The sequence below is a fragment of the Gobius niger genome, assembly GCF_951799975.1.
Source record: "Gobius niger genome assembly, chromosome: 1".
Taxonomy (NCBI): Eukaryota; Metazoa; Chordata; class Actinopteri; order Gobiiformes; family Gobiidae; genus Gobius; species Gobius niger.
The window spans coordinates 6,854,676-6,876,035 of NC_136852.1; the positions used below are offsets into that span (position 1 = coordinate 6,854,676).

The window sequence follows — 21,360 nt, forward strand, 5'->3', positions numbered from 1 at the left end:
ACCTGAGTAGGAAAAGGAAGCTCGTCATGAAAGCCGCACCTGTCAGGGCATATTGGTCCTTGATTTACTCCGCACCCTCGGGCGTCTCCACATCGTGTCAGGTCATCATTCTCTCCTCTCGCTCTTGTCTGTCTTGCTTAAATGCTCCTCAGAATAATCCGAGCGCTCGTGACGATAACTTTTGACAATGTAGACGGAGAGACGCGCCGAGTGTGTAAGCAATAAGTCTGCCATTATCTGGAATTATGCGGATAAAACAAGATGGATCGTGCAAGAGTTGTAATATGCTCGCTGTTGTGTTGTACTCCGGGAAGACGTTTTCATCCATCAAAAGGCGTGAACTCCATATGAACTGTGATGAGCGACGGAAATGCTCGCAAACGCAGCTTTCAGGTCCTATATATTATCCTTTTAGAGAAGCAACTAAAAATACCTCATGGGTAAAAATCGGTGTTTTAGAAAGAGCTAATTTCGGGATTCGAAAACGCCCGGACATGAGAGAAGATGTGTTTTTACAAGGTGGTGCAAAACCCCCTCAAAAGGTGACCAGTTATTCATCTTTCTGATTAAACTAATGTCAAGCTGGTTTAAATTAGTGCAGTGTTTTCATTGGTGGTCCGCCTAGTTCACTTCTCAACACTTAAAGGAACAGGCCACCGTTTTTCCATACTGAGATATGTTCTTACCCGAGCTTAGTTGATTCGTACCTGTCTGGTCATTGTGCATGCCCTTAGTCACGCACAATGACCATAGATGATGTTAGCTTTGGCCTCTCCCAGCATATTCCTATAGCTCCAAACGGGGGTGAAGTTGGAAGCGAGCAAGCTTTTCCACGGGCACGAAGACCAGACAGGTACACATCAACTCGTCTAAGCTCAGGTAAGAACATATCTCAGTTTGGAAAAAGATAAGATAAGATGGTACTTTATTGATCTCACAGATGGAGAAATTGCATTCGATGAGAGAGCATCCGGCAGCAGCACCCATTCAGTGCCCACCACTCTTTTTTTTTTTTCTTTGGTGAAAGATCGTTGTGTTGCGGCCGCCATCTTCACTGTTTTGGTCACAGGAGGAGCACTGGTTGATGGGAAATCCGTAGACAATGACCACGGCGGTGGAGCTCTTGCGCTTGGCCACGATGTTCTTGGCCACACAGGTGTAGTTGGCCGTGTCAGACAGACGCGCCTGCTTGATGATCAGGTTGTGTCCACGGTGATGTAGAAGTTCCTGTCCTCGGCCGGGTCGATGATCTCGTTGTCCTTCAGCCACTCCACCCGCATGACCTTGGAGGATGGAGAAACTGTAGCTGCCCTCTGTCTCCTCTGATCATCTGAAATGGTGCACCGCCTCCTGGGCTTGTCCCCGTCTCAGAGCGTGGTGTCCTGCACTGGTCAGCTCCACCTCGTCCTTCCTCTTCCTCCTGCACAGCTCCCTCCACAGTCTATCACCATCTCCTCGTTGGTCCCTTTTGTTGTTTCCTGTAGCTCCTCTTGTGACGCCTCCTCCGTGCTGCAGGTGTGGGGGCTCTTGGTGCCTCTTCACTGTTCAGTGTCTCAGAAGAAGATGTTTGTAGATCTCAAATGGGTTTAGCTGATAAGCTAGCAGTTTGTTTACCTTCAAAAAGCTGCTTTCTTCAGGACCATTTTGGACTCTCAAAGTAAACAAATCCACCAAACCTCCACAAAAACACGGTAAAGACGCACAAAAGTATCCAGAAAAACAACGTAGTTCGCTGAAAAAGGCAAACAATTCACTGAAAAAGGCAAACAATTCAGCTGCACCAGGAGAGAGGGAGGTCACTTCCTGTTTTCACGTCGCCATGGCGATTGACGAAAAACGGTGGCCTGTTCATTTAACTTTCCCGGTCGGAGCTTTGGCTGAATGTGTGGGAGAGTCTGTAAGAGAAGAGAAACACATTTGGACAACAGCTTAGAGATTTTACTGAACTGAGTACCGTTAAAGGTACAGAGAAAAAAAAAAGTCTTGTACGATGTCATGGCGACATGTAAACAGGCAGCAACCTCTCTCGGTACAGCTAGATTTTTTGCCTTTTTCTGCAAGCTGCATTTGTGGTTTCTGTGCTCCATGTTGTTTTACTGGATGCTTTTGTACGTCTTTGCCGTGTTTTTGTGGGGATCAGTGGATTTTTTTTACCGCAGAGAGGAAAATGATGGTCCTGAAGAAGCAGCTTTTTAAAAGTTAACAGCAGCTTATCAGCTATTTTGAGAGCTATAAACGTCTTCTTCTGAGACACTGAAGAGGCACCAAGAGCCCCCACACCTGCAGCACAGTGGAGGCAGCACAAGAGGAGCTACAGGAAACAAGGAAGGGACAAAGAAGGAGGTATCCGGGTGAGACTCACAATAAAGCCACACATGCTATTGTTCCCAGAAGATGGTGAACGACTGTTGTGGAGTGCAGGGAGTGGAGGCCAGTGCAGGACACCACGCTCTGAAACAGGGACAAACTCAGGAGGCGCTGCACCGAGGATCAGCGGAGACTTAAGTCGACCAGGTTTCCTCCAAGTGCTACCTCCAATAACATGCTGGTCAGGTTGACCCACAGTGGCAGTGCGGCTCAGTCGCAGTGGCTCAGGACTAACACCTGGACACTATTACGTTGTACGGTTGTACAATGACAGATAAAGCATTTACTTACTTGATGCCTGTTGGGTCCAGGAACAGCATTAAAGAAAACTACTTGGCTCAAGCAAAGGATTTAGAGGAAGTGGTTATTGTTCTGTTTCTGCTTCTGCTTCTAGACGAATATTTTAGTATATGCATTGAAAATCAAGTATTGTTGAAGTAGCGGTATCGGAAAGAAAAATGTAATGGTGCCCATCTCTTTTGAACGACTTCCAACTTTCACGGTTTGAAGTGGGATATTTGAAGAAGTGTGTCTTTCAGCTCTTAGCCCCACCGTGTTTCTGCTCAGCCTCTGCCAGTTTTCACTCAAAAACTTTTGTTCTGAGCCTTGATGAAACACAAAACATTGTTGGGTCATTTGCGTCTATGAGTAAGCACTAGTGTGGTTTTGTTGTTTGGTTCTAGCTCATTTGTCTAGTTTCAACTTTGACCAAAATGTGACTACGCATTTGTCGTTCTGAGAAAAGACATCTGTTAAATTCCCTCATTCCACCGGCAACTTTACTTGATATAAATGAAACCAGTTATAAATCACCGCTTAACTTCTCTATTCAGCTCAAATCAGCCCAATTTAAATGATATCGAAATCCATTTTTTACACTGCAGGAAGCCAAAAGCCCATATTTGGTCGTTAAGTGCTTACAAGGCCGCGGCACATTTCTCCAATGCGCGCCGCACACTGCCAGGCTTCCATTACTTCCTCCGTAGCCAGAAGAAACCACACGGCCGACGGAGACACGAGCAGCGGGCAATTGCGCTCACAGCCTGCAGATTGTTTTCGGGTCATCAGAGGGACTAATCATCAGTCTCCCCGGCTTTTTTCCCGCTCATTGGACAGGATTGATTGCGTTTCTTAAAAGTGCCACTACCCACCCCTCCCACCCCTCCCTTCAATCTCAACCATTTTATTCACAAAGGCCGTATCGATTACAATAGTTTCCAGCTGAACGGAAAGCTGTTGCGCTCATCCGTTAGCGGCTAACAAAGACTTAATCGCTCAAAACGCCGGCAACTGCCAATTTGTGTGGCCCCGCGCTTCCTTAAAAAGTTTGCCAGGGACTAAATTACTGTAACTAGGGCTCATTGGCAGGAAGGTTTTCGCCAGTGGACAGGCATGTGACTGTGGGCGTTTTGAGGAGAGGGGTTTGTTTGCAGAAAATTTTGAAGCTTTCCAACATTGTTTTTTGCAGTTGTTGGAAAAGGTTGCATAAACTTCAATTAAGGACGCCACCGTGTGTTGTTTTTTTTTCAATCCCAGCTCCGACCTGTTGCGGGCTGTTGCTGTGTCCTTGGGCACGACACTCCGTCCAGATTGGGTGAGTCATTGGAGTGGTCAGAGAGGCCGCGTCAGCCCACACACAGCTGTGGCTTCAGGCGGCGCAAGAGCACAGAGTGTTCACTGTAATGCACTTTCTAATGGTCCAGGCACACAGCGGATCATTCGTGTTTCTGTAGGGCATTTAAAAGCATAAACAGTAATTAACCTCTTACCCCCCCACGCTTTAACCGAGCGCATTTTCTTCTGTTCGCATTTACCCAAATCTTAAAGGGATATTTCAGGATTTTTGACATAGGGCCTCAGTGTTGCTGATTTCTGGAGATATTTGTTTTGTCATTCATGCAGTTCTTATATTTGAAGAGTTTCGTGGTGCTAGGCTAGTGCAAGGCTAGCGCATTTCTATGGTATCAGCTAGCCTGCATTAAAAACAGTCTGACCCGCTCCACAGTGCACCTGAGGCAAATCACTTATAACACCAGACTAACCATATACATGTCTGTGTCCATAGAATAACTTTTGGAATATAACTGACCTTGTATCACATGAATTACCACATTTTGAGGGACTGCGTAGCTTATACAACCACGAAGCTGATGCTGCTCAAATATAAGTTATTTTAAATGCAAAATGGTTCAAATTACTCTATCGACACAGACATTTATATGGTTAGTCTGGTGTTATAAGTGATTTGCCTCAGGTGCACTGTGGAGCGGGTCACACTGTTTTTAATGCAGGCTAGCTGATTCTATAGAAATGCGCTAGCCTAGCACTAGCCTAGCGCCGCGTAACTCTTCAAATATAAGAACTGCTTGAATTACAAAAAAAATATGTCCAGAAATTAGCAACACTCTGGATAACTCGGAAATGAGGCTTCTTGACTGGAGAGCTGTTTTTCGTCACTTTTTCATTGTTTTTGTGGCTTTTTTGTCACATTTTCAGCACATTTTTGTCACTCTTTTGTCACTTATTTGTTTTTTCCTTTTTTTATTGTGTATTTGTTGCTTTTCTGGCGCATTTTGTTTCTACTTTGACGCTTTTTTCAGGTTAATTAGGTTAATTCTGCTTAGATTAAGTCTCTACGGGGGCCATTTATCGGTATGTATGTGTATTATTGTTATTTACATGTCAAATTTTGGACCCAAATTCTGTAATACAAATATTTCAAATGATACATTAGGTGTGACAAAATAATTTCTCATTTCTCAGCTTAACACACTGAGTGCCAAAAACAGAAAAAACTCTCTAATACACTTTATGTGTGATTTTGGGAGCTCTGTGATGAACAAAAAAACTATGAAAATGCAACAAAAAAAACCAAAAAAAAACATGGGGCAAGGGAAATGGGGACAACACAGGAAGAAGGCAAGGAAAAAGATTAGTTTAGATAAGTTTGGTAGATCTTAGCTTTCAAATGAAGCGTTACCCTGGCTTATAGCCTGTAACCTTTTAGATTTGGGTGAAGCTGAACCAAAGAAAATGCAGTTGGTTAAGGCTGGGGTTAAGAGGTTAAAGATCAGTGGGCGATAGCAATGCAGCACCCAGGGAGCCGTCTCCAGATGTGGAGCCAGGCTGATGGTCAGAATCACCTGGCTGGAGGATTCTCCTATTATACATGTTTTTAGTGGTAGGGGAAACCGGAGTACACGGAGGCTTGCACACCTGTCTCGGAATTAGGTTTCAGCTTGCACTAAATCAAAACTTCCATCTGTTTGTCTGAGTGTTTGCAATTCTTTAAGCTGTTCTTGTCAATTTATTTTCTTGTATTAGAGTGAGCTTCTTTTGGCACCATAGATCTACATCCTAAACGCAGCATATGTGAAAGAAAAACAGCCCATATGTGCATTATCTTCCAGCGTGAACCAAGAAGACTAAATTAGTGCAGTGTTAGCACTGGCGGCTTACGCTGTTCACGTCTCAACTTTGTCTCAATCTAAACTCCGGCTGATGAGCTTCTAATGGACTCAGGTGAACAATTGGGGTGGGCTGAAGGTCTATGTGAGCTAGAAACGAGTCTGGGCAACAGCTGAGAGAATTTATTCAGCCACATCCGACTTTCATGAAAGAAATCTGCACGTTTTTGGGTGTTTGTGGCATTTAAAATATTGTATTTTCGCATCTGAAATACCTAATTTTGACGATCTGCATGAAGCCTGAACATCTGTTATCATGGAAGTGAAGCTTGAATTGTTGATTGGACTGGGTTTCGCTTCTATTCTTAGAAGCTTCCTCTTCGCTCTTATGGTCAGAATGTGGCACTACCCTGTACACTATACGGGAACATCTAGGGCTGTTCGATTATAGAAAAAAAACATTATTTTATTTATTTATTAATCTAAACATCTTCTTTGGACAATAAAGAATGTAACTATGCTCATGTTTCTAATCCTCTATTGAGAGCTCCCTGTCTCACCTCTGCCTCCTGCTGGCCAGCCCTCACACCTGTCCAAGCAAACCAAGCACCTGATGACATTATCCCATAGTGTTGTTTATGTCGGACCAAAGCATTTGTCAGTAGCAAGTGAAATGCAAAGGGAGCAAAAACAATCATCCCAGCTTCATGAAATAATGTGAGTTCCAGCTCTTTTAAGATCTGCTCCTGAAGAAGAGTTTGAGATTCTTGAAGAAGAGTTTTAGACTCTTCTACACAAAACCAGCGCCAGCGATTAATTGCACAGCCTTAGGAACATCTATTATCAGGATTGCGTGTCAAGATTAGCCTGAAAAATCTGGTCAGAGGGGAGGGAGTTTAAATGCCCCAAATCACTTTTTTTTCCGTTTTTGTTCCATTTTGATTATATGTATCTTAATTTCATTCATTTATAACAACATTTAATAAGTTCTAGGGTTGTTTTCTAGAGACTTAGGTCACACTTCAAATATATCAAAGCTCTAGGTGTCCAGAAGTAGAGGGAACATTTCTAGACATACTCTTCCAATTGATTGTGCTCACTGTTTCTGGAGAGCTGCGTGAAGAAGTTTGTGAAGTGCGGCCCTTACCGTTGAGGGGAAACCGTGCTCGCATCGCTTCAGTTTTCTAATCATCACAAACAAAGGCAGAGCCAGCGCCCGCCTCTCCCAGCTGCGGGCCGTTTGAGGATCATAGTTCCACTCTTTGGGGAGATAAGGTGATTATCCAGCCAGCCAATTATGATGTTTGCGGCGATATCCCTCTGATGCTAAGCCGCCGTAGTAAATAATGCGCTCGTGTCCGTGGACATTAGCATAGCTTGTAAATAGCCAGCTACCTGTACTCAATAAACAGTTTGTCAGGATTCATATTATATATACCAAAGATTTTAATGCTACATACTGTTGATGTAGAAGCTGCACAAGAGAATGGGGGAAGGAATCTTATTTGGTCATTGCTTTTCACATGACACAAGTCTCTAAAGCACTTCACAAGGGTCAAATATTCATTCATACAGTGTTCATTTCATCGACTAAAATATTTTTGCTCACTTAAAGCTAAATTAAAAGTTGGTTGTGAGACTAAGGGCCAGATCTTGTGCCTGGCGCAACACAAAGTCTAAAGGGCTATGGTTTTCTTCTGAGTGGCGCTGTGCTTGCGTCTCTTGCGCGAGGGCGTCGCTTATAAAAAGAGAAGAGGTCGACTTCAGGTGTGGTTTATTACAGCCGCACTGAGAGCGGTGCCCTGATGGCAGCCTCACATTCATTTCCTTGTTTACATTGCACTGCCTTGTGTTCTTCCTTAAAGGAACAGGCCACCGTTTTTACATACTGAGATATGTTCTTACCTGAGCTTAGACGAGTTGATACGTACCTGTCTGTTCTTTGTGCGTGCCCTCAGTCACGCATAATATTTAGTAAATTAAATACAAGCGGCCAAAATGAGCTGGGCTGGGCGCACCCTTCGATATAGGCTAAGGAGCTCAGTTACCCGGGAGGAGCTCGGAGTAGAGTCGCTGCTCCTTCACGTCAAAATGAGCCAGCTGAGGTGGCTAGGGCATCTGTTCCGGATGCCTCCTGGTCGCCTCCCGCGGGAGATGTTCCAGGCATGTCCTATTGGGATGATGCCTCGTGGAAGACCCAGGACACACTGATGGGACTATGTCTCCGAGCTGGCCTGGTGTCGCCTCGGGGTCCCCCCAGAACAGCTGGAGGAGGTGTGTGAGGATCGGAAAGTCTGGGCATCTCTGCTCAGACTGCTGCCTCCGCAACCCGGCCCCGGATAAAGCGGAAGAAAATGGATGGATGGATAAATTAAATTGTTCAAAAATCAAATTTCATTTGAAGACATTTCACATCTCATCCAAGAAGCTTTGTTGGATTTGTCGGAGTAACTCATAATAATGTAGCCCAAATGGCCCCTTTTTATAAAACAAAATTTGGCTTTTGATAATGAAGAGCAATGGATGGATGAAATATATCGATATGTTCTTCTTGCTTTTGTTCATTTTTCAGTAATAAAAGTTTTTCCAAATGTATAACTCAACCACTACGTGCCACGTCTGAATCCCCTCTATTAATATTTTTTCCTGGATTTTTGTCAAACGCCTGATATTGCAGCATGTCGAACAATAACTGCCAGCATATCTAAGACGCGGAGATGCTAATTTTAGCCGCATCTCCCGCTGTCAGTCATTTGGATCACTTTTCAGATTAAATTCATTATTTCTGCACTGAATGCGGTAAATTAGAGGGGCGCGCTGGATGGCTGCATCACTTTTGTGTTTATGCAAATGCGCGGCGGCGTTCTCTCCTCTCTGTCACTTCTCTCCTCACTTTACGCCTGATGGATGGGTGGAGGATTTGCGCGGGGCCTTAAAGCTGCTCAGCACAGGGGCCTAAACCCAATGCGAGTAGTGATGAAAACCTCCACTCCTGGGCGCCTTACGCTCCTGAGATCTTATAATCTACTTTCCCACTGCTAGAGCTCCTTAACCTGCCTCTCCACCAGATACAAAATCAAGCTGGATTCTGATTTGGGGATCTACGGCGGCCACGGACGACTGGACCACAACACGGAGTTCTTCAGCGAGCCGGAGCCTTACAACGGGCGCAACCATTCCATCAAGGTAAATGTGAACACACAGCACGGCACTTTCCTTAGTTCAAGATCAAAAAGTTTCAATTAATACAGGCTCCAAAGCAACTAGTAAAGCAATCAACAATCATAGTTTAAAAGGTCTGTTTGGGCCTTTTTCTTGGTCAGAAAAAAATGCTCTTTAGAGGATTTTTAAGCGTTTTAAAGCCTTAGTAACCTTAGTAAATTTAGTAAATCCTTTCCGTAGTCCCTGTGTTTATGGGATGATTGGAGGGTCTTTCATCTCCCCCTGTGTCTCTGGCCAGAAAACCATGTTTGCAACTTGACTGCCACCGGACCGGAGCCACCAATACACACTAATAGAATCACGAAGAAGAAGCTAACAGGCTAATGGGCAAAGCTAACTGCGGGCTAGCGTCACTTTAAACAGTATTTACGGCCAAGTTTGATTGAAAAAAATAATTGCCATTGTATAATTGGATGTATAATATCCCTCTCTCCCTTCGCCTTTTCTGTCAGCGTAGTATTAACTCTCCAAGACAATTAATAAGTTAAAAAATCGCAACTTGCTACGACACCTGCAGTTGCGCTTATGGCCTCTAGGGGCAAGAGTTGCTTAGTTCTGCTTTAAATCTCTTAACAATTACCACAGGAGTCAGAAAATGTGCTGGGTCTTTGTGGTGACTCGCTAAGGGTTGAAAGGACAAGGCTATAAGAGGCGCAAACCTGAAAATAATAATACAATAAAAATGCACGTAGATTAATATTATGTTGGGCCTGGTAATGACAATTGGAGCAACAAGGACAACAAGGTCTAATATATATGTATATTAATGTCCACTTATGTCATAAAAACAAGTGAGTATGGGTGACATTTGGCATTGGTAAACATCTGAAAGAAATATATGAATGGTCGCTTTGTTACTTGCTTTGTGGGGATCTTACAGGAAACAAGACCGTTCTTGTAATAGTGTTTCGTTCTGTTAATATGTGAACAGTTCAAACAGTGCTTGTGAGTTTGGTTTGCGTTAATATGCTGCTCTGAAAGGTAACAAGTTCTTCATCTTTTTTTGCTATTGTTCCATGTTATTGTTTTGTTTACATTGATATGTGATATATTGTACTATGTGAAATTAAATGTTTTATGATGTTGAGTTGGGGGTAGGCGCTCATAAGCTTCTTGCTTCGGCCCACTCCTTTTGAGCAAAATGTGTGCTCAAATAAATAAATAGATAAAAATAGAATTATACATATATTTTTGACACGGTTTGGCATCTTCAAAAAACATGCACAGTCATGGATGTGCAGCAGCATGTTTAGTGTTACAGTGGGAGGAAAAAGTGAGTACACCGTTTGGAATTTCTCACATTTCTGCCTAAATTGGTCAAAAAATGTGGTCTGATCTTTATTAAAATCATAATGAGTAAACCATGTCTGCTTAAACTAATACCACCCATATCATATTTTTATTGGCCATAACATGTCAACATTCACAGGACAGCGTGGAATAAGTAAGTACACCCCCAGAATCTAGCTGAACTGCAGCAGTTTTGTGAAGAGGAATGGTCCAAGATTCATCCTGATCGTTCTATTCAACTTTGGTTTGTGAAAGAGCTCTTGGATGCTCCACAACACTACTGGCATAATATACTACTGATGGAGTCAATTGAATTGTTTGGGTGGAACACACAACGTCATGCGTGGAGGAAAAATGGAACAGGACATCAACATCAAAACCCTATGCTCACTGTGAAGTCTGGAGCAGGAGAATCATGTTGTGGGGCTGTTTTGTTGCCTCAGGGCCTGGATAACATATCATCAAGAGAAAAAATGATTCACAACTTTATCAAGATATTTTGCAGAAAAGACTTTCACAACAGAATAGAATGGAATAAGTGAGTGAACCCTTGTAATAAATAGCTGTTTTTTGATTCCTGTAGTTGCCGATTAGACGCTCAATGATCAGGAGGAATCTTGGACCATTCCTCTTCACAAAACTGCAGCAGTTCAGCGAGATTCAGGGGGTGTACTTACTTATTCCATGCTCTCCTGTGAATGTTTACATGTTATGGCCAATGAAAATATCATAAAATGTAAATGTTTGGGTGGTATTAGTTTAAGCAGACACTGTTTACTCATTGTTATGATTTTGATAAAGATCAGACCACATTTTATGACCATTTTATTCAGCAATGTGAGAAATTCCAAACAATGTACTCGCGTTCTCCTCCCACTATACGTCTTATTTTGTTTTTGTGCATTTTTGTCAGTGTCCTCTCACCCCTGTTAATCAAAGCCCATCTATAGGAACAAGAGCTTCAAACTAGTGTCTGCTATAAGTTGATGCATCAGACTTCTGTGAGTTTATCTATGTTTGTGTCTGTCCCCATCAAATAAACCAAATGAATAAATAAGTCTACATATTAAACATCACATCCGGCCTACACTGACTCCAGTAATATCTGGCTTTTCAGAAAATATCTGCAGCTAATAACGGCAAAATTGTTACTAAACCAGAGAACAGGATAACCTGGAACTAAGCAAGGTTTACAGGGGGTATTTTTATGATTACAATCGACTTTTTTAGCGCTTTTTACCATGTTCCAATGTTCTCTCATCAGAAACAGACCTGGGGTTGTATTTTGATTGGATCTTTGGGTCTTCACCAGTGGCTATTCTGTGCACCAGAAAAGCTCCGTCTTAAATGCAAAAGTAAAAATGAAAGTCTACACCCACTATTCTGCAGTGCATTACTAAAAAAAGACCACCCTCATCTGCAATCTCCAAAACTGCTACTTATCACCACAGGATTTGCATCAGTTATTTAAATAACTTATAAATGCTTCTTACTCTCACGCTGGGGTCACATTTGCTGGGAAAATCTGTCCTTCATATCCAGGAAAGGCTTTCTTCACCTCTCGATTTTGTCTTTTCTTTCTCTTTATCGAAGAAGCAGCAGCAGAGGGGAAGTGGGAGGAGCTTAGAGTGCATTCGCTTGACTTACCAGAAAGTGAAACAACTGGATATTTTGTTTCCAAATACCTGCATAAAGGATTACACCCACTCTTTTAAACAAACTCCATTACGAGAGGCCCAATAGAAAAGCGTCCTCGGTGGCTTTGCCGGTGTCTGCGCCCTCTTGTCTCTGAATGTGAGAATGGATGAATAGTCCATTTATGAGCATTGTATGAACAAAGTCACCATTTTATACACCATAGATGACACAACTAAAGAAACACACAGTAGCCAGCCTGTTACTCAAGGTCCACATAAGACACTTCACCTTCGCTCGCTCACAATAATGAGACCTGTTGCAATAAGAAAAGTAAAAATGAAAGTCTGCACACACTATTCTGCAGTGCTTTACTAAAAAAAAAACCTTCATCTGCAATCTCCAAAACTGCTACTTATCACCACAGGATTTTGAACAAGTTTGTTTAAATAAGTTGTAAACGCTTCTTACTCTCACGCCGTGGTCTCATTTGCTGGGAAAATCTGCTTAAGTCCTACGTATCCATGAAATGCTTTTTTTTTTTCTCTTTATTGAAGCAGCAGCAGAGGAGATCTTAGAGTATGTTCACTTGACTTACCAGGAAGTTCCAGCTGTTTTAGATCAGTATTGCATTTTCTTACCAACAAAGTGTTCGATGGTGCTGAAAATGTGTTTGACATTATGACCAAAAACCTGCATAAAGGATAATTCCTCGCTCTTTATAGAGGCCCAATAGAAAAGCGTCCTCGGTGGCTTTGCCGGTGTCTGCGCCCTCTTGAATGTGATAATGGATGAATACTCCATTTATGAGCATTGTATGAAAAAAAAATCACCATTTTATACACCATAGATTACACAACTAAAGGAACACACAATAGCCAGCCTGTTACTCGATCAAGGTCCATATACATTTGTTTCCAATGACATCACACATAGCTCCGGTGGCCATTTTGAATACCGAAGTAGCTTTATGCAGGCTAAACTAACTCATCGAAGAGGAAACGGAAAACCTTTCTCTGTGATTTTTACAGTTGGTCATGTCAACAGAGTCTCTGTCTGAGTCTGTGTTTAAGATGCTCAAGACGTTAGCATGCTACCGGTTAGCAAATGTCATCCAGTGACAGTTAATTCAATCAACTGCCAATGGCTTCAATATGATAAACTCGTGTGGCTCACATCTATGAACACTGAGGAAATACTACAGTAACAGCTCAGCTCTGAGTGTGGTTCATGGCTTTCTCTTGGAGAGGTTGGAGCTAAATGCTAACCGGTTGAATGCTAACATCTTAAACACTGACTCACTGGTTTCTTCACATAAACGTGCGTCTCTGGGTCCCTGTTTTTACTGTTATCTTGAGCAATGATTACGAGTACATAAAAATGCCACTGTCAATTAGTTGTTTTTCATTTTCATCCTGAATAGAGATATTGTAACATGTGGTAGACCTGTTGCAATAAGAAAAGTTAAAAAAAATGAAAGTCTGCACACACTATTCTGCAGTGCATTACTAAAACGACTACCCTCATCTGCAATCTCAAAAACTGCTACTTATCATCACAGGATTTTCACAAGTTATTTAAATAAGTTATAAACGTTTCTTACTCTCACGCCGTGGTCACATTTGCAACGAAAATCTGTCCTCCGTATCCAGGAAATGCTTTCTTCACCCCTCGATTTTTTTCTTTTTTTCTCTCTCTTCATTGAAGCAACAGCAGAGGGGAAGTGGGAGGAGCTTAGAGTGTATTCGCTTGATTTACCAGGAAGTGAAACAACTGGATATTTAGTTTCACCTGTTTTAGATCAGTATTGCATTTTCAAACCAACAAAGTGTTAGTTGGTGTTAAAAATGTGTAATACCCACTCTGTAAAACAAACTCCATTACGAGAGGCCCAATAGAAAGGCATTCTCGGTGGCTTTGCCGGTGTCTGCGCCCTCTTAACTGTGAGAATGGATGGATAGTCCTCCATTTATGAGAATTGTAAGAAAAAAAATCACCATTTGATGCACAATAGATTACACAAGAGCAGACGGGAGCCAGCCTGTTACTCACTCAAGGTCCATATAATCGTTGTATTGTTGAGGATAAGACACTTCACCTTCGTCGCTCGCTCACAATAATGAGACTTGTTGCAGTAAGAGAAGCAAAAATGAAAGTCTACACGCTCTACTCTGCAGTGCATTACTACAGTAAAAAAGACCACTCTCATCTGCAATCTCCAAAACTGCTACTTATCACCACAGGATTTTGCACAAGTTATAAAAATAAGTTATAAACGCTTTTGCTGGGAAAATCTGCTACATTTGTGCAGTCGGTGAACGCAAACTTCCTTTGGTCGACAATTCCAAAGTAACCAAGAACCAACAGAAGAAGATAAACTTACAATTGTTATTTTAAGGCGAGACGCTGCAGGTGATTTGGGAAAAACATTACATTTAGAGATGTCAATTTGAAACTTTTGTTGAAAATTACTGATATGAATATGAGAAAAATGTGTTGCAGGTTTTTAGGACATGAACATGGCCAAATTGCCTATAGATATTTTCAGCAACGAACTCGCGATAAACCCAGATTTAAATCTGTTTTTCTTTTGTTGAAATGTTAGTAACAAATATGTTTTTCAGAGGGGATTTAGAATCTTGCATAGTCTTTGAATAAAAGGTGGGAAGAAATCTGTTTGGGGGGTTCGAAGCTCAATAATTGAAGCTGGGAATTAGATATTAAAATCCCTCCTGAAAAAACTGCAAGATATTGTTAAGTCCAAGATGGAAAGTCTGTAGGCGTTACTAAAGTGGAGAATTAAGTACTAAGTGGAGATGTTGTTGCAAGAGCGGAACAAAAACCTGATTTTGAGAAAGGCGTCCCAAAAGTTTGGCGTGAGAATAATAATAGGTTTTATTGCCATTGTCAGTGAACAGGTTCACAAACTATGAATTTTATGAATGAAACATATATAAACATAGAATATAGAACATAAAAGCTATAAAGCTATTCGCCTTATTCCGCCCCCGCCCACTTTTGCCACTTTTTGCTTTGTCTCGGCACTTCTGTTGTACAGACACATCCGGTCGAGCGCGAAGCCCGTTCATTTAAACGGAGAACGAGGGAAAATATTCTCCGCTCAAATCTGATGTTTAGTCGATTGATTTGTGTAAAATGTCCAATGTTCATTTGCACCAACAAGTCAACACTGCACCGTTTCTCAGCGCGGCCGAAAACGGCTTTGTTTTCGTGTAGTAACTGATTTTATCTGAACTTCTCCAGTCCCATGTTAACAGATTGGAGAAAAGGGGTGGGTACAATTAATGGCGGCGCCCACGTGACCTTCCGGAATAAGGTGAATAAGGACATGTATATAATAGATTAACACATTGAGTGCCAAAAACGGAAAAACTTTTAATTTTTTAAATGGTCAAAATCATACCGCCTTCGCGATGCCCAATCCCGTCAGACCTTGGAAGCTAAGCAGGGAAGGGCTTGGTCGGTAATTGGATGGGAGACCGTTTAGTAACACCAGGAAGCCTAGCGAATGTGTAGTGTGTGAGTGAGTGGTTGGTGGTGGTCGGAGGGGCCGATGGCGCAGACTGGTTGCCTCGCTTCCGTCAGTCTACCCCAGGGCAGCTGTGGCTACAATAGTAGCTTACCACCACCGGGTATGGAGTGAATGAATAATGCAATGTAAAGCGTCTTTGAGTGTCCAGAAAAGCGCTATATAAAACCGATGCATTATTATTGTGTTTCAAAATGTGTCAACAATGCTAATGAATAAGTTTAGGCATTTGCCTCTTCCCATAACATTAGTGTCCGTCCAGAGAAGAGAGGAGGAACGAGTTGGAGAGGAGTTCAGAAAGGAGAGTGTTTCAAAAAAAAACTGTTATCTCTGAGTCTAGAAAAAAAATCTGTGATTCTGATGAAAACTAGCCTCTGTTTAGCTTAGATTTCTCAGGAACCGAGGCACGTAGACTTCAACTGTTTTCACCTACGGAGAGCTTAGAGTCTCGTCTTTCAAACAAGCCACAGCATGTGTCTATAACATAAAACACGCTGTGGTGCTACAAATATCACGAAAAACAGACTGGATTGTTGGTACTCAACAGCTAAATCCCCAAAACAGAGCGGCCTCAATGTGTTAAAATAAAAAAGATAAAAAACAACAATGCAGTGTCTGTCTACGAGGAAATTAATTATTTGGATTATAGCTTCATCTCGAGCACCTGTCGCAGTACATGACAAGCGGATATAAAATGTGTCAATATTTGTGAATGAATACGCGCGGGAAGCCGGTTGTTGCAGCGTGATGTACTTACTTTGCTCTGACATGAAAACTAGGACGTTAAGGGAGACAACTAGCTTGACCACTATGTGAAAAATCAATGTTTTCACTTGCCGTGTCTCGCCTTAAATGGAGTAAGAGGGTGCTAGCAAAAGTAAAGTCTACAAACAATTGGAAGAAGTTTAGACACAGGGCCTGGGTTTATGGCCAAGATCAAAGTAAAAACGCCATCGACGTCCAACACAAAAGTCTGCCCTGTCCACGCTCCGGCCGACCCGCCTCATCTCTCAATAATTAAGTCCTGAATGTGTGTCTGCGGCGAGTCTTTTCACAGCTCGTCTAATGAGCTTTAAGTGTGTTTTATAAAAGGGTACGCGCTGTTCCGGCGTTAAGCACCTTCTCCCCGGCCCGAGCCTTCTCCGCTTAACTCCATAATTTACTCTCATTATTATAAATCAAAACACTTTTCATGCCAGCGCCCAGAAAGTGATCACATTTGGCTGCATTCAGAAGTTAAGCTCAGGCGTGATATCCATTTCTAAAGCTGCTCCCATCATGTTAGATTTCTTTCCAACTTTCAACATTTCGCCTAAGCGCTACTCAAGCTGGCAGTTGTCTCACAGCCATAGATTTGGTTATTTACTTGAGAAAACAGTGTGCATAATTCATAAGCAGAGTGTTTTATGCGGTTAGCGCTCGCAGAAAGTCGTGAAGAGGTGAAGAAACATCTGGGAGAGAGTTCGCCACCACTGGGTATGCATCGTGGAGGCAGCTCACGGCTAATAGCATCAAATAAGTTGGTCCTTGGGAGAAAAAAAGCGGGTGAGAGTGCATTTTAAATAGCGCTGCAGGAGCTTTCGAAACTTTTGCCAATGTTAATTCACACAATCTTTGACAGGAACTGTTGAAGCTGAAGGACGAGAAATATAGTATGTGTTCGATGATAATGATGCTTTTCACATGAAGGAATTATGCTAATATATATTACGTATGTGCTGGTGGGAAAGTGCTGCATTATATTGATCTAGAACGGCTAAATCAAAAATATCCAGTCGTTTCACTTCCTGATTATCTAGCAATGTCCCCATAAGACCCTCTTGTACTCCCTTTCTCTGTATCAATAAAGAGGGAAATGAATTATACCATATGTGGCTACAGCGAAGCTATATCGAGCCTTTTCACTTCACGGTGAAAAGATTAAGTTTAGCAAGAGATCGAGACGTGAGGAAAGCGTTTCCTGGATATGTAGGTTGACGCGCTAGCTAAGAAAAGCCTCGGGGGAAGATTCTGAGCCTAATCTTGTGTTTCTAAACGCAGACTGAAGACTAGACTTCTGCGCAGACGCTGTGCAATCTTCAGCTTCGTACTTGGCACAGAAAGTGGCTGGACAGACTCCCATGGCGATGTTATGCACAGCAGTGGTCCCTCCCCAAGCGTTCCCTCCTACAGACCGTACTAGATTGGAGTATTTTCCGCTACTGTGGGTGGGTGGCGGAGGAGGTTGCGCACGTGTTGGTGTTTTGATCACGTTTATGCTTATTACATTTCGCAACTTGCAAGGTCACTTTTCAGGGATACTTTCACAAGGATGCTCCAAAACTTGCCTGCAAGTTCATGAAACTGATACGAATGCTTTATAATAAGATCTACAGTGTTTTCCCCACAGATGTCTGAGTTTACAATATACTTAAGGAAGACAAAACATATTTCATTCCATAAAAAATCTGGTGTAGCTTCTTTTAAGAAGATGCACAAGGCTGCGAGCGATGTTAATGAAGAGAAGAGGAGAGTAAAGAGAAAGCAAGCACTTTTTTCCTCTAAATCTGGTTGGAGCGCCTGGGATTACAGTGTGGGCCCAGAACTTTGTCTGTTCAGAGGGTCAGGGCCATATATATATATATATATATATATATTTAATTCATGCAGTCCTTATTTGAAGAATTTAGTGGTGCTAGGCTAATGCTAGGCTAGTGCATGTCTATTGTAACTAGCCTGCATTAAAAACAGTCTGAACCAAGCACAGTGCACCTGAGGCCAATCACTTATAACACCAGACTACGGATATAGATGTCTGTGTTGACTGAATAATTTTTGAAATATAACCATTTTGCATTTAAAATAACTTTTTATTTGAGCAGCATCAGCTTCCTGGTTGTAAGCTCCACAGCGGCAGAGTGATCTGCTAGGTCACCGGATCTACAGTAGTTTGTTTGCCTGCAAAGGAGCTTTCTACAAATCAGGTATGGCAATTTTTGGAGGACGACCCCATGATTTTGAAGAGGTTTTTAATGCAGGCTACTAGTTAGACATGCGCTAGCCTAGCACTAGCCGAGCACCACAAACCCCTTCAAATATAAGGACTGCATGAATTTAAAAAAAACATATATCTCCTGAAATCAACAACACTCTGGATAGCTAGGAAATGAGGCCCTATGTCAAAAATCTTGAAATATCCCTTTAATACCCCCCTTTAAAAGCTTCAGTGTCAAATTTGAGTAGGTCCCCTTTATAGAGTTTCTGATTCATTCACTCATTGACTCATTCACTGACTTCCCATAGCATTTTTCTATAAGATAAATAGATACTGTAGATCTTGGCCAATGAGCGGTGGCTGGAAGGGCCGCATTTGGAACTTGCGCCTTAGTTTGGACACTCATGCTCTAACTCTTCCCCATTACAATTCTCATTATTGTTGTTATTAAACTGTATCACTTGCCTGTCACCTTAAACCTCAGAAAGGACCGTCAGCCCTAAGAGATTCTGACATTTAGGAAACTTCTGACACCGCTCTGACGCCAAATAGACCGAGACAAATTAAATGTGATTAATTTTTATTCAAATCAGACTTGGGCAATATTCCTCCGCTTCTCTGTAACATTTCCTCTCCCCTCGTTCACCTCGGCTCAACTCTGAACTGTACTGTTGCCGCGAATGACGACTCCCCTGCCTCTAAATGTACTTGGCAGAGCTCAGAGTCTATTAAGCGAATCAAATCAGCATTATTTAAGACGCCGAGGATTGTGGGTAAAAAAAATCCCTTCCTCTCCCCGCGCCGCGAACGATCCCCCGCCGTTATTAGCTAAGGTTTCATCATTTAACGAGTCCCGATTCCACATTCTCTCAAATCTCTCGCTCGCTCTTATTAATTCAAACATCGCGCGCGCACACACGTCCCCGTTGGCTTAAATGTGAAGTTTAGTTAACAAGTCATCTGCTAATATTGGCACCCCCGAGATTAACGGGAACGGGCGATGGAAGAGTACACAGTCTATACTTTAATATAGACGTCCCCATACAAGCTCCGCGGGGGGGGGTAGAGTCTTAAATAAACCAGTGCTCTCCTCTCAATTCAAACACCTACATGGCTTAGCGGTCGTTTTCAGACGTCCGTTGGGGCTGCGAGACGTGCCCACGCCTTTACATATTTAATTCCAAAAATCCAGCTCCAAAAGGTCTACGCAAAACTTTTTTAATGGCCTCGTCGCCCACCGGAGGCACAAAGCGAAGCCCCTCAAGAGGATGCATGAACGTGATGGACTGAGATGAGTTCAGTAGAGGAGACTGGAGCAAGGCCGGTTTAAAACTGGACAGATGCCAGTTCAGGCCTCACCTTTGACTATATTAACCATGAAAGAGATGGTATTGAGCACAGACACTAGGATTAGGCCATCCTCACATGTATGAGGAGGACGGCCTGCAGATGGCGACTGAAACATGTAAAAGAATTGAACATCTCTAATCCTAGTGTCTGACTAAATGAACCTTGATGGGTAACACGTAGACACAGTGAACGTTGCTCGGCTTATTTGTGCTTGCTGTTGTACCTCCAAGCAAAACACTTAAGGCCTCATATACCATGCCTTTTCCGGTGCTAAATTGCAAGTTCTTCAGATTTTACAAGTTGCAACGGATTTATCATTACAAACTGTTTATGGATGGATGGATGGATGGATGGATGGATGGATGGATGGATGGATGGATGGATAGGTCGATGGGTGAATGGATAGGTCGGTGGATTGGTGGGTGGGTGGATGGATAGATCGATGGGTGGATGGATAGGTGGATGGATGGATGGATGGATGGATGGATGGATGGATGGATGGATAGTTCGATGGATGGATGGATGGATGGATGGATGGATGGATGGATGGATGGATGGATGGATGGATGGATGGATGGATGGATGGATAGGTCGATGGATGGATGGATGGATAGTTCGATGGATGGATGGATGGATGGATGGATGGATGGATGGATGGATGGATGGATGGATGGATAGGTCGATGGGTGGATGGGTGGATGGATGGATGGATGGATGATATCTTGCCCCAAGGACTGATTTCTTGAAATTAGACTCTCAAATCAATGACAAAAGTACTTATTTCAGGAAAATTTTACTTATTTCAAGATTACTTTTCTGCGGTGCTAAGGAATAAATACACTGGCCTGCCAAAGGAAAAAAAGTCACCAACTGCATTCAACTAACTGTTCTGATCTGGGGTCGCTGCAGTTGGTCCGGTCTAGGTTCAGCAACACTAAACAATGACATTAGCTGAACATCTTTAATACACAAGGCGCATTGAGTTCCCTTGTGTATGAAATGCGCCGTATAAATAAACAGGCCTTGCCTTGCCTTCCATTCAGGGATCTCTTCTTCCCTGATGGCACAGGTATATTCCAAGATATTCCAGGATTCAAGGGGCTTGCATTGTAAAGAGTAGGTCAGGGAGCATGAGACATCATTGACATCACAACAACACTGGATCTTTTGATACCAGGGATGAGAGCATATGTCTAAAGAGTATTAAGGCAAGGTCAGTATCGCATTGAAAACGGAGTAGAATGAATATCTACGGGGCATTACTGCGTATGGCTATTAAAGTCATTAAGGTGATATAGAATAGATATTTTGAAAACACCAAAGGAGATTTCCTGTGATCATTACAAAGTGTGAGTGAATTCCTTTAACAATTCATTCAAGTTTCTTCCTGAATATTCTCATGCAGATATTTGGTAACAGTCTCAAAAGGACCTTGTTCACGGTCTTACAATTTGTTTGGGAGAAAACGTCATATTGATCTAAAAAAAAAGGCTTCCTCCTGGTTCAATGACTGCACTCAATTTTCCAAACTAAAATCTAGAAATATGAATGATGGCAGCATAATC

General features: G+C 42.4%; 1 protein-coding gene across 1 annotated transcript in view; it reads left to right on the forward strand.

The window, feature by feature from the left end:
* Positions 1 to 21,360, forward strand: part of gbe1b (glucan (1,4-alpha-), branching enzyme 1b) — a 268,303-nt gene that overhangs the window by 226,436 nt on the left and 20,507 nt on the right. The window contains exon 15 of the mRNA XM_079574107.1: positions 8,843 to 8,960. Within this exon, the coding sequence (XP_079430233.1) occupies positions 8,843 to 8,960 (118 nt within the window). The remainder of the gene's footprint in view (positions 1 to 8,842; positions 8,961 to 21,360) is intronic.